Raw genomic sequence first — 14,145 nt, 5'->3', positions numbered from 1 at the left:
TTCTTCTCTCCAATTAACCACCAGAAAATCAGAAGTGTCACTGTCGTTCAAAGTGGTACAGCACTAGCCTTGAGTAAAAAAGCTCAGACACAGTACCTGGGCCCTGAGTTCAAGTCCCAGGGCTTCTAACAACAGCAGCAGCAACAATAACAACAACAACAAAAAAAAAACTCACTTACTTTTAATTCTGGCTTCACTACAGCTTGGTTTATGACAGAGTGGCGGTCCGCCACCAGAGGTTCTTTTGAGTTCTTGTTTATGGGAAACTTCAGTGTGGCTAAGTAGAGACAGAACACCTCCTTCCTCATATATCTTTGAAATTCATCCTAGAAAAAAAATTCTGATCAGAATTTCTCACATATGTAATTAAACAAGCTACTCAATTCACCTAATGCATGAAACCAGTAGTTCCCAAAGTTTGGGACAAAATTGTTTTTCCAAATGAGTGTATCCCTGTTTATTATCAGACCCACCCCAAACCCACTGAATTAGAAACTCTGGTGGTGAGGCTCTAATCCCAGTTTGGACAGGTTTATAAACCACTGGGCTAGAACACAAAGAGAAAAGGTGCTTGTGCAATCGTTTTAAGTCTAGAAAAAATGTTGTGTCTACTTTTAGGTGGCATCCAGGTGTTTAAGATGTCATGAACCTCTAAAACATGTATTTCTGAAACAGTGAATGATCATTCCAGTGTTATATAGTATTCACGTAGATTCTATGAGAGTGTCCTCAGATAATGACCCATTAGCCTGACATGCCAGACATTTCCCCAGAGCTGAAGTGAAGGGAATGTCTGTCTTTCATTGCTGTGTTCAGAAAGATCACCAGATCACAGAAATAGAGCACTTTGTCTTCTCCTATTCCAGTCTAGAAAAAACTCTTGACAGGGAGGAAAAACAATGTCTTTTTGGATTATTGGCTAGTCACAGCGTCTAGCACATATCATTGTGGCATTTCTTTCTTTTCTTTGCTCTATCTTGATATTTGACTTCATTAATTGTATATCTTAGAGGAAATAGTGTGACATGTTAACATATATAAAGAATATATAATAATCATGGCACAGAAATTGGCCTACTAAACACCTTACTTGTTTGCTGTTTCTCTGTGTTAGGAATATTCAAAATCCTCTCTATTAGCTATTCTATGGTATTCAATTAAGTGTGTCAACTGTGTTATCCTTCTGTGTTATAGAACATTTGAATTCATTTCTTTTTCAATAGTACCGTTGCACCCATTAACTATTCTCCTTTATCCCTCCTTCCCCACACCCTTCCCAGGCTTGGTAATATTAACTTTCTCGCTCCCACCTATAAATGAAAGCATGCAATGTTTGTTTGTCTGGGATATTCATGGTATCTGACATAGACAACACAGGGGCACATACTGTGGTCCTCAGCAAGACAGTGTCTGCTTCTTGCAAAGTGCACGGGATGCAATTGGCCCACACACTCCACTCAGGCCTCCAGTAGAACACCAGTTGAAGGACCCCGCAGGTCAGCATGGATGTGACCAGGCACAGAGCTCTCCGTAGTTTCTGGGTATGGTAACCAAACACCTCCTAGTGAATAAACAGAAAAACACTCTATTTTTCAGGTATCATATGAATGTAGGATTTTTGTCTTAAAATTAGACACAGCGACATTGTTTGAAAAAAATCCTGAGCCAGACGGTTGAATAGGGTTGACTGAATCTCTGCTGATAAATAAAGATAATAAAAACAAAAAGGACAACCCTAGCACTGTAAGACATTGTTCACGAATAGACAGATTTATTTGCTTCTACATATTCATAAGCATCACATCAGATTTTATATTTTTACTTTTGTAATTATTTTTTTCAGATTTTTTAAAGTGTCTCATGTTTTGACTCAGATTTACTTTCTTTAGGTATGAGATAGTTTAAAACATTGATATGAATTTTTTGGAGAAAGATGGAAAAACTAGGACAGTTATAGTCTACATATTCATCCAGCTTTAGCCACATTCAAATAGTTTTATAATAATAACAAAGTGTGAATGGATACTGTTTCAAGGAATTGTGCATGAGAAGCAACTAGTTAGTAGGTTAGTTAGCTTTTGTCATAAACTGCATAAACTTGAGATAAGTTTCAGGGGAGATATTTTTGGTTGTTCAAAGTCAATTTCTAGCTTCTACAATAAGCCTTTGCTTTATGAATTTTGAAGAGTAAAATTTGAAGTCCCAAGAGATGCTGATCATGGTACCTGGGATATGAAATATCTTTCATGTGCTGAGGGTTTAGTTTTTGGTGACTTTATTGAGAGATGACTAGACCAGGTGAACACGAGTCTTATCTATGGAATAATCCATTGATGAGTTCATAGCTCATGGGCTATTAAGAGGAGGGGCCTCTATCAGAAAGAATGGCACTGCCCCACTCATAAAGAAATGGAAAAGCTTGGGAAAAATCATGCTGTGAAGCGAGCCAGACCCAAAGAAACATAGATTCCATGGTTATGGTTTGTCTCACTGGTAATAATTAGTATATGTCTAAGATAGTCCTAGCAGAAGATCACAGTAGCTCAATATCTATGTACATATGACCATATAAAATGATGCTAATCAAAATGAACTCTAAGATACAGAAACAAAAGTGTTTTATTTGTTGTTGTTTTTAATGTAATATGTGAGGTTCTTTCTTTTTTCTTTCGCATTTTCTCCCCCTTTATTTTATCCATTGTTGTTACTGCTTTTGATTTTAGTACCCTGCGTCTTATGCACACATTTATCTGAATTGGGGAAGGGAGGGGGAATAACAAAATGGTGAGACAAAGGACAAAGGGTGAACCAACCTTGTGATATTCACAAGACACTATGTTGGAAATGAACTTTACAACTTGGGAAGGAGGAGTTGGTGGGTGGAGGGAAAATGGGAGGAAAACGAGGGAGGGTTAACAATGTTACACAAGAAATGTACTCATAACCTTATGTATGTAACTGTAACCCTCTCTGTATATCACCTTGACAATAACATTATATTTAAAAAGAGAAGGGGCCTCATTGGAAGAAGTGGGTCACTGCTAAATTTCCACCCAAGGCATTCCTCCCATCTTTCTCTCCCTCCTTCCATGAGGTAATCAGCTTTACTCTGCTAGATCTCTGCCATGATATTTATGCCTTGCCACACCTAATAGCAATGTAAGCAATTAGCGATGGGTTAAAATCTCTGAAATCATGATCCCAAGTCAACTTCTCCTCATTTAAGTTTTGTTTCCTTAGGGTTTTTTTCTTTCTTTAAGTATTTTTGTCAAACCTAATAACACACTGAAAATGAATGATGTTTATTAGACTACTATTTAAGGCTTTGCTGTACTCAGTTGTGTTGTTGTTTCCTATGATTCTGACCTCTCAGATGGCAGAGCTGCAATGTTAAGAAAACTTGCTTTGGCTAAATTTCTATAGCACTTCTGGAGCTCAGACAAGTTCCAATCATGGGTTCATAGAACAAATCTCTTGGCAAAATTCTTTGGAAATATTGTCATCATATTAATTTGGGGAACAGGTTGTTCTTATTAATTTTTTTCTAATAACTCAGTGGTAAATGATGGTTATAGTAAGAGCTGTTGAAAGTAACTCTAAAGAGAGTGGAAAGTGCTCTGTCTAGCTCTAGGTATGTGAACTCAGGTACTTCATTTCCTCATGAAGGAACTAACCTTATATGAAATAAGAAATATGAAACTTGGGGGGAGAAGATGGGGGGAGGGAGAGTGGGAAAAATGAGGAAGGGGGTAACAATGTTAGACAAGAAATGTACTCACTACATTATTTATGTAACTGTAATCCCTCTGTACATTACCTTGACAATAAAATTAAAAAAGAGATATAAAAATTTATGAGATAGTTGAGAGTTCCTAAACAATGTCAGTCACATGGGAGAAAGAGTTGATTAAGCTTATAGATGCACTCTTTTAAGATTTTTCATGAAAACGTTTAAATTTTAATACACAAATATTTATTATCCTGATTTTAAGAATATTTCCAATTTGATTTCCTCCTTCCTTTCCTATGTTCTTTCAGTTTATACAAACCTTGTTTTCATTTGTGAATTATAGTTTACTTAGACACATATAAAATATATATGACAGTTCACATAGTATGTGATAAAAACCTATTCCTTGGATTATTTTCTAAGGGGCTATCCCCAAAGCCCAGGTCTAATGCAGAATAATTTGGAAAGATATTTCAGCTGGAAGTAGAAATGAGCTTGTTCTTAAACAACATCCTCTTTTTTTTTCTGTTTACTTATACCCAACAGTGAAATTCGGAATCATAATTCTAGTACCCCTCAGTTCCTCCTACATAGGTGTTTTTTTAAATTAAAAACTTATTCAGAATACCAGCAAGATTACAATGAAACTATTGCAGACATACACTGCTAATATCATTTAAAAAACTAAAATATCTCTTTAAGGATATGAAGTATACCAAGAATTACAATTTTTTTTTCATTTTTTAATAAGTAATTCCTCACTTGGAGATATACTTTAATGAAAGAATGCACAGAGGGCAAAGTGAAGGATATCTGTTCAGTCTGTAACTGCAAAATGATGGAGAGAATGGAATGTGGGCAAAGGTTCAGGAGTTGTGAAGACAATGGCCTCTTGTTAAGCCATCTGCTCCACATGTATGACATTAATGTACAAAGCTGGGACTTTCTATATTACAGTGACAAATGAAGAAAGAACAAATGGAATGAATAAAAAGCAAATACCAACATAATGAAAGTTGAACCAACTGTATCAAGAGTTATTTTTAATATGAATGTTCATGATACTGAAACACAAAGATGATTGAGCTGGAAAATAAGATATACTCTGTGTTGTTTACAAGAGACATACTTTATACATAAAGATGCATAAAAGTGAAAGGTGAGAAAGTAAGGTAAGAACATACCAGGAACACAAAGGGAGAAAAGTGAATTCAGCTATTTACTACTAGACAAAACACATTTTTAAGTATATTTAAGGAAATAAATATTATCTGAGAGAAAGAATAGACACTTCTTAATCTAAAGGACATAGTCAATAGTAAAAAGAATTATTGTACATTTTTGTGCACACAAAACATATATTTACAATTTATAAAATATAATTAGTAGAATTTATATCCATTCAACATTGGAGACTCTGACCCAACCAACCTCTCTTGCTAACTAATAAAGTAAACACACAGAAATCAGTAAAAATACAAAAATTCAAACAACACCATTTAGCAAATCTGGCAAAGTAAACAAATACAGAAATGTATAGCCAACAATGGTAAACTTCAATTTTGTTTTTACTGTTTGCACTGAATCAGGTGGTAACTTTTATAACTCCCAACAATGAGATCTGCCATAGGCAATGGCTTTGCAAAGGTCACCAGAATTGTTGCACAGCTTGGTATAGCTACCTCTCCTTGTGCTTTTAAAGGATGAACAGAAAAACTGACTTGGACTACTTCACTTCTATGCAATTCAACTAACAAAATTTAGTATCTAGTGGGCATTGCTGGATGCTGGTGTGATTCATGCTTGTAATCCTAGTTACTTAGAAGGCTGAGATCTGAGGCTTGCAGTTCAAAGCCAGATCAGGCAGCAAAGTCCAGAGACTCTTATCTCCAATTAAGAAAGCATAAACTCCAATAAGAAAGTATTACCTCTGATAAGAAAGTATAACCCAAAACCCAAAAGTGGAGCTGCAGCTCAAGTGGTAGAGTGCTATCCTTGAGCAAAGGAAGGAAGGCAGGGAGGGAGTGAGGGAGGGAGGGAGGGAGGGAGGGAGGGAGGGAAGGAAGGAAGGAAGGAGGGAAGGAAGGAAGGAAGGAAGGAAGGAAGGAAGGAAGGAAGGAAGGAAGGAAGGAAGGAAGGAAGGAAGGAAGGAAGGGAGGGAGGGAGGGAGGGAGGGAGGGAGGAAGGAAGGAAGGAAAAAACTAGGATTGAGTTCCTTGCTCAAGAGAAGGCTCACCAGGGCAATTTATATATCAGTAGACAAATCCAGCACAAGAGCAAAGCACTATAGCAGGTGTAGAAGGGTGTCAAAGGAGGTCAAAAGGCAAGATGCCTCTCCAAAAGAGACAGAACTATTTAGCACCAAGGAAAGATCAGAGCCCCAAACATATGTGACAGAGTTCAGTTTTTTTCAAGTAGTCATAAAGAAATTACCTAAATTGATCATATTTTCAGACAAAATGCATTGTAATTAAACTAGAAATTAACAAAAGAATGATAATTATTCAAATGTTTGGCAACATATTCTAAATAGCACATAAAAGTCAAATAAGAAATTATAGGGGGCATTAGGGAAGATTTTTGAACTGAATAAAAATGAAAACTAAGATGTCAAACCTCATGGGATATAGTGAAGGAAAATGTATAGATTTAAAAGCATAGAAGAGAAAGAAAAGGAAGTTGGAAATCAATAAAGTAAGCTTCCTTCTAATTCAAGAAATCATAAAAAGAATGGCAAATTAAATCCTAAAAAAATAGGAGGAAGGAAATTTTAAAGATGACTTCAGAAATGAATAAAATAGAAATCAGACATACAATAGAGAAAATCAACAGTCAATTTGGCACTTTAGGAAGACTTAGAAAATGGATGAAGTCATAAGTAGAAATCTAAATTTTGTGGTTGTTAGCACACATTCAATCTTTTTTTAGTGTCTTTTTAAAGTTTTATTGTCAAGGTAAAGTACAGAGGGGTTACAGTTACAATGTTAGGTAGTGAGTACATTTCTTGTCCAACTTGTTACCCCTCCTTCACTTTTCTCCTGCCTTCCCTCCTTCCCAACCCCTCCCCCCAGTTGTATAGTTAGTTAACAATATATTGTCCTGTAAGTATTGCTGTTGCATTGTTTCTGCCTTTTACCTTTTTTTTTTTTTTTGGCCAGTCCTGGGCCTTGGACTCAGGGCCTGAGCACTGTCCCTGGCTTCTTCCCGCTCAAGGCTAGCACTCTGCCACTTGAGCCACAGCGCCGCTTCTGGCCATTTTCTGTATATGTGGTGCTGGGGAATCGAACCTAGGGCCTCGTGTATCCGAGGCAGGCACTCTTGCCACTAGGCTATATCCCCAGCCTGCCTTTTACCTTTTGTCTCACCATTTCAGTGTTCCCTTTCCCTTCCCTAATTCAGAAAGACATATATAAAATACCCAGGGCATCAGAATCAAATATTGTGACAACATGGGCTAAGTCATAGGGAAGATGAACAGAAGAAAAAAATAATTTTACATACTATGTGGAAGATAACATCAATGATAAACCACTTGCTTCCATATTTTGGAGATCACTTTTCTTAGAGTCATCTTAAACACACATCCAATCTTAGCCCCCAGTAGTGAGACTGAGAAAGTGGATCTCAAGTTCAAGGCCTACTTGAGACATACAGTTGGTTTCAGACCAGTGTAGGGAACTCAGTAAAACTCTATCTAAAAATTAAATTTACCCTGGAAAAAAGGACAGGAGATGTAGCTCAGTGTTACAGTGCTTTTATAGTGCATTCTATGATCCACAAAAAGGGGCGGGGTGGGGGAGACAGAAGAAGAGAAAGAGGGAGGGAGGGAGGGAGAGAATGAGGGAGGGAGGGATGGGGAAGAAGGGGAAGACAAAGGAGGGAAGGGGAAAGGAGAGAAAAAGGAAGGAAAAGGGAGAGGGAAAAAGAAGTGGAAGGATGGGAAAGAGAGAGAGGGAGGAGAGGGAGAGGGGACATTTAATTAAATATCCTTCCTGACCAGTTGCTGTTGGCTCATGCCTGTAATCCTAACTATTTAGGAGGCTGAAATATGATAACTGTGGATCAAAACCATTTCAGGAGCAAAGTCCAGAAGACTTTTACCTTCAAAAAGTTCAAGGTACAGCTGGGGCTCAAGTCCCAGAACTGGCAAAAAAAAAAAATCTTCTTGCAAGGCATTTTTAAGTCCAGATTGCATGTGAATCCTTTCTAATACTTAAGGTTGGAGTGATATCATTCTTATTCGTGTTTCTTTGCAAGTAGAGGACAGAGAAGATATTTCTAACTGCTTAAAAAGCCAACATTTTCAGGCACCTGAATCCAACAGGCATGTTGCAAGAAAGAAACATGGTAGACTATGATCTACTATAAATATAGATGGGATATCCTAAATTATCTAACTCAAGCAGTGATAAAACAAAAGGGTAATACATCTTTGCAAAGTGGTATTTGCTCTAGAAATGTGAAAAACAGTATTTTGCAGTGTTAACATTTGTGGGAAAAATTCAGAAGGTTATATCAATAGATACATAAAAAGACAGGCTAAATCCAGCACCACTACATGATTTTTTAAAAACCAGTATCAGGAATCTCAGAGGATATCTTCATCTTAGCATGTTCAGGGTCCAACGTTCAACCCCTAATAATTTAAAGAAACAAAATCAGGCAACCAGATCTAGATAGAAACATCCTTCAGCCAAGATCATATTTACTGATGAGATGATGAACTTTCCCTCCTGATCTCCATGTGAAGCTTACAAGCTTTCCTGCTCAGGCTGGCTTCATACCATCATCCTCAGATTTCAAACTCTAGAGTAGCTAGGATTACAGGCATTAGTCACCAGTGTCCAGCTCAAGTAGAGACTTGAACTCAGGGCCTGGACAATATTGGTGAGCTTTTTGCTCACCTACCTCTCTACCATTTGAGGCACACCTCTACTTCCCACTTTTTGGTGATTAATTAGAGATAAGAATGTCATGAACTTCCCTGCTTGGGTTAGCTTTGAACACAGTCCTCAGATCTCAGCCTCATGGGTAACCAGGATTACAGCTATGAGACGGTGGGCCCAGCTAGAATGATAATAAATATTGTTTGTGCATTTGTTTATTTGGAAACATAATCATATGCAAAATAACTGGGTATCGTATGTATGCTTATCAGAACTAGGGAAGGGGAACACAAAAATGGAGAGACAAAGGGTAAAAGGTGAACCAATGCAATAGCAATACTTAAAAGACAGTATGCTGTAAACCAACTGTACATCTCAGAGGAGAGTGGGGAGGGAACCAGAAAGTGGGGGGGAGGTGAAAAAAACACAAAGGAGGAGGTAAAAAGTTTGATAAGAAATGTATTCACTCTCTTATGTATGTAACTGTAACCCCTCTGTACATTACTTTGACAATAAAAAATTTTTTAAGAAAAAAAATTACTTAAAAGAGTTAGAGAAGGAAAAATGACAGCCATTTTGCAAAGTTAATAAATGAAGAAGGGTCAAAGAAGAGTTTTTCTTTTATTGTAAAGATGATGTACAGAAGGGTTACATTTACATAAATAAGGCAATGAGTACATTTCTTGTTGATCAGTGTCAAAGAAGAGATTTCTACCGAAGCAGGAGGCTCAGTGACCTGGGAAGGTGGTAACTGTGCTCTGGTATGAATGATCTCTGTGAGCAACTCCCACCAAAGCAGTGGCGAAATTGAATCCCCAGTACAGAGCTCCCCCAAGACAAGAAAAGAGGATTCTGTGAAAGACACTTCTTAGGGCTGAAGATACCTTATTATCAAAATGCCAGCATATGATTTTCTCTTATTTATTCAAAAGAAGGGGGTGGGGGAGGGGGGAAAGGAGAGGAAGTTCAGCTGAAAAGAAAAAACAGAGAAAGCAAGAGAAATAAAGGGACAAAGAAGCTTGTAAACATCAAAAAGCAATTTTGTGAAATATGTGGTTCCTTGAGCAAAGATGAATAGAAGCAATGTTTTTGCTTCCTTGATAAATTATTCTCATAAACATTGCCAAAACTCCTTTCTAAATCAGATCTTAGGTTTTCACAAAGCATGTGGCTAGTATAGGACTTTGACCAAAACATCACTACCTTGTCTTATATACTTTTAGCAAATATTCTCATGTAGATTGCCAGGTCTCTTTTTAAATCATTGTATTAGGTAGGTTTCTAAGTTGACCATTTAATCTCAAGTATAATTTAATGTTGTAGTGATTATTACTCTGATGTAATCAGAGTACCTCGGATTTCTCCTAAGTACTTGTACACTTTCAATAAAAACCATTGACAAACTCAGGCTGGAGAATGGAAAGAGAAGCAGTATTTTGTGTCATCAGAAGAGGAAAGCAAATAGACCCAGACATAGTGAAAATGTACAGACAGTGGGCAGTGAATGAGATCAGAAGGTCTAAGCCAATGTACATGGCTCTTTGGGTTAAAGTGACCTGTGCCTACTCCTATCCATCTACCTCAGGATGCAATTTCCCTAAGTCCCAGTTTCCTTCTCTGTCCTTAGGGAAATACTAGAAGCACAGGCCTGGAAGCATAGCTGTGGAAATTGCAGAGAGACATGGTAAGGTGTTAAGCAAAAAGGCTGCTCCGGCAGTGGGAGCAGGTGTTTTGATAATAGTTTCAGTCAAAGGAGAAGAAAGGTGCCTATCACAGTTTTTAGGTGAAAGATTCTGGGTCAAAGTTGGTAATGGAAACAGGCTATGTTTGTCAGACCAAGAACTCAGATCTGCCACCTATTAGAGCAGAGAGGATGTTATATAGATTCTTTTTGTTTTCTTTCTAAGCTGCATTGTAACCTTCACTTTTCTTTTTGGTTTGGAACTAGGATCTGAATTCCACATGCCAGAAATACCACAGCCTAAGTCTAGAGTACAGAGACAGAAGGTGAATTAGGAATGACAGTAAAATACAATATGCTTTTCACAGAGGTATTGTCTAACATTACAGTTTACAGCTGAGCTCCCTATTGAGGCCTAACACCATAACCTCTGTTCATTATACCTCCTTTTTTGCCTTCTAGAAGCTTTCACAAAGGCTTTGTGCTCAATCACTCATCAATCATGATTTAAAATCACTAGACCATGTTTTTCACATAAAAAAGTATGGCTTTGAGCAACTGGTTATAACATGGTAGCTGGTTGTAAAATGCAATAACAGTAATTTGGTATTGTAGCTAAAAGCTGTGAACATGTCCACATGAGAAAACTAAGTTAAAAACATACTTCCACACCTTATAATGAGACACATGACTTTGGGACATGGGACTTTGAGGACAGACATCTTCTGATGCCTCAACTTCCTCCTCCATAAATGGCACAAATAACAATTACTATCTTCTAAATGTGTTGTGAGAAACAAATAAGACAATGCATATAGTCTGGGTGTGGTAGTACATGCCCATAAGTCCAGCTATGCTGGAGGTGCTGATAGGAGGATCATAGTTTAAAACCAGCTCAGGTAAAGTTAGTGTGACATCTTATCTGAAAACCAAATGACAGAAGGAAAAGACTGGGAGTGTAGCTCAAGTGGTAGAGCATCTGCCTAGAAAGTGTGAGGCCATGGATTTAGTACCCATTACCACACAGAAATACACGCACCCACGTGCACACACACACACACATACAGAGATAATACATGCATGCATACAATGCACATAGCTCATTTTGAACACTCAGTATGTGTGAAGAGTTCATATTATCTTGGGTAATACACAATTTAACAAAATGTCAGTAAGTTAACAGTGGCTAATCCCATTGGACTCATTGCGAAATCATTTGACCACAGGCAACATGGAGAACAAATGTTATTTCCCAAAGTGATTGATCCAGTAGCTTAAATAGAGTTTTTACTTTCCCCCAAAGAGCACAAGTTGTCAAAATTGACATCAAGTAGAAGACCAAAAGAAAACCACTCACCTTTGTAGTGTGTGAAGCTGGAGAGAAAGGCTTTAGGATAAACGCCTGGTTAATTCAAGGATTAGCAGAAAGCAGGAGCTCTATGCCAAACTATGCACACTCACACCAGGGCACAAATCTTCCTCCCATTCAAGGGGAAAGAAAGCACTGTAACAAAACCCCCTGTGGGAACTCTAGAGCCCTGTGAGGAGTGTGATTGGCTGCAGGAGATTTGACTAGTGTATGAATGGTGCTGGTGGAAAACCCTGGTTGTGTGCATAGCATTTGCACTTCTGCAGTTATCTTGTCAAGAGACAGGAGGAGTTCCTGTGTTCACTCATCTCTGATTCCTGCCAGGCTAGACCTGTTACTCAAACTACCTCCCTCAGTATTTCCCGACTGCTTGTTATCTACCTTTTGGAATGTGCCCTTTTTATTTTTCCCATAGCTTCCATAAGATAGCCCTAGGCCAATCTGAACTTTGAGAGCAGAGTTGGTGGGAAACACAGGTTTGGGTTGACCATCTCTGTTGGTTAAACTTATTCCTTGACCCATAGTAGAAGCAAAGAATTATAATTCACTGCATGGATATACTCTTCATCTGTTGCCCAAGAATCTGCTGGTCAGAACCAACAGTGGTGCTACCACCGCTGCTTCTGCAGTGTGATCTTGTGCCTGCCACTTCCGGTTCCTAGTTTCAGCCACCTAAGCTGTTCTGTTGAGTGCCCAACACACAGGTGAATGGGTGAACCAATGGGTGAACCAAATGCCTTGGAATGGGTGTTTCTGTTTCTTAGTTCAGAACAGTCAATCCAGTAATCCTACAGGACAAAGATGTGCATTTTTTAATTCAAATAAGACATAATAAAAGCCTTCTTCTGTACATGGTAATACCTGTTGTGATTGTGGTCTGCGTTTTCTTATGTTGTTTGAGTTTTCTCTTTTTTTCTTCAGCTTAAAGAATTTTTAGATATTTTTAATTACCTTTAAATAGTTGTTCAAAGAAGTTGTCATTCAATGAAGCTGTTTATGACTATAGCGCTTCATAATCAATGCCATCCCTTTCAGCATTCTCACACATTTGTCCCAACCCAACCCTTTCCCCTCACTTTTCTTAGTTTTATATAATAGTGAAACTTTTACTGCATTCTCCTCTCCTCATCTCCTCCTTTCCTCCTCCACCGCCTTCCCCACCCCCACTCTGCTTCATCTCTTCATTTGTCTACCCCTCTTGTTTTGTTTCTTTGCAATGGTGTGTTAGGCCTTTCCATGGTGAGGAATATTCCAATAGCTTTACAGCAATTTAACTTTTTCTGGGGAGGCTTTAACTTTTTGGCACTTGAATTATGTCTGAAGATATCTTATCTTATAGCTTAGCTTTATTCAATGATACTAAAATTTATTAGGTATTTTGTTTTATATTGTGACACTATTGGAATTTGACCTCAGGGCCTGTAACACTTGCTAGGGAAGTGCTCTGCCACTTGCTACTCTCCAAGTCCCTTTTTTCTTTTAGTAATTTGTTTTTCAGATAGGTTCTCAGGTTTTTGTTGTTGGTCCTGGTGGTAGTGGTGGTGGCGTTTTTTGTTTCTCCTCATCTACCTTAGCTTACCTTCTGCCATAGCTGAGATTACAAATGTAAATGCTAAACCCAGCCTCTTTTATCTTGTTATCTTGCTGTTGGTCACTTTGTATTAAAACAAGAATCACATCACCAAGTTTCTTTTATTATTAATAACCTACTCTGTTTTATCTACACTGACATTCCAAACCATATTCTTTTACATTTTAGAAGAAAGAATATTCTTAATACTCTATTTCTTATTTCTTCTGTCAATAGCATAAAATTTCTTCTCTTTAGTGGTATGATAGTATTGTCCCTAGTTAGTGAACCATATTCATATAGTCATTATTCCTCAACCTTCTATTCTTGCTCTAGCCACCCATATCCATTTAAATGGTTGTCACTAATCACTAAAAAAAATACTGTTAGTCATGTAATACACACACCACTCTTGGTGAAGAGCAAAAACGTCTTAAATTTAACTGCCACGATCATTTTCTATGTTGAACAATAATATAAATTGTTCTTGAGGACTTCCTTAGTTGTCATTTATTCCTCATACTAACCTATAAAATCAACTCTATTATATAAATACTATTACTTACGTTTGTAAGTTATCATTATTTGTAGATGCATGAGCCCAGTCTTGGGAGATGTTCAAAACAATTATTGGATAAGTCAGTCTGTTACATTTCTTTGTGCTTTCTTCCAGAGGAAGAGACATTTCACAGGACAGCGGTGTGACTCCAAACACAGTACTGGAGAGACGAGCATACTGTCTGGCACTCTCAGCTAAGGGCGCACCCCAAATGCTCAGAATGTCATCCTGTACTGCATGTTAAAGTCCAATGAAGGGCTCTTGTTTGGTGGGACAAATATTAACAGAGCAGGACATGAAGGTACTCCAACACCTGGGTTGATTACCAAAGATAATTTCTATAACCAGAA

The 14,145-nt window shown here is 37.8% G+C and overlaps 1 protein-coding gene across 1 annotated transcript in view; it reads right to left on the bottom strand.

The window, feature by feature from the left end:
* Positions 1-14,145, bottom strand: part of Atp13a5 (ATPase 13A5) — a 117,632-nt gene that overhangs the window by 81,877 nt on the left and 21,610 nt on the right. Inside the window, 2 exon segments of the mRNA XM_048345838.1 lie at positions 180-326; positions 1,388-1,561. Coding sequence (XP_048201795.1) covers positions 180-326; positions 1,388-1,561 — 321 coding nt within the window.

This window comes from Perognathus longimembris, chromosome 5, assembly GCF_023159225.1.
Source record: "Perognathus longimembris pacificus isolate PPM17 chromosome 5, ASM2315922v1, whole genome shotgun sequence".
In the NCBI taxonomy this organism is placed as follows: domain Eukaryota; kingdom Metazoa; phylum Chordata; class Mammalia; order Rodentia; family Heteromyidae; genus Perognathus; species Perognathus longimembris.
The sequence above is the reverse complement of the archived record's forward strand: the minus strand, read 5'-3'. Positions and strand labels throughout refer to the sequence as shown.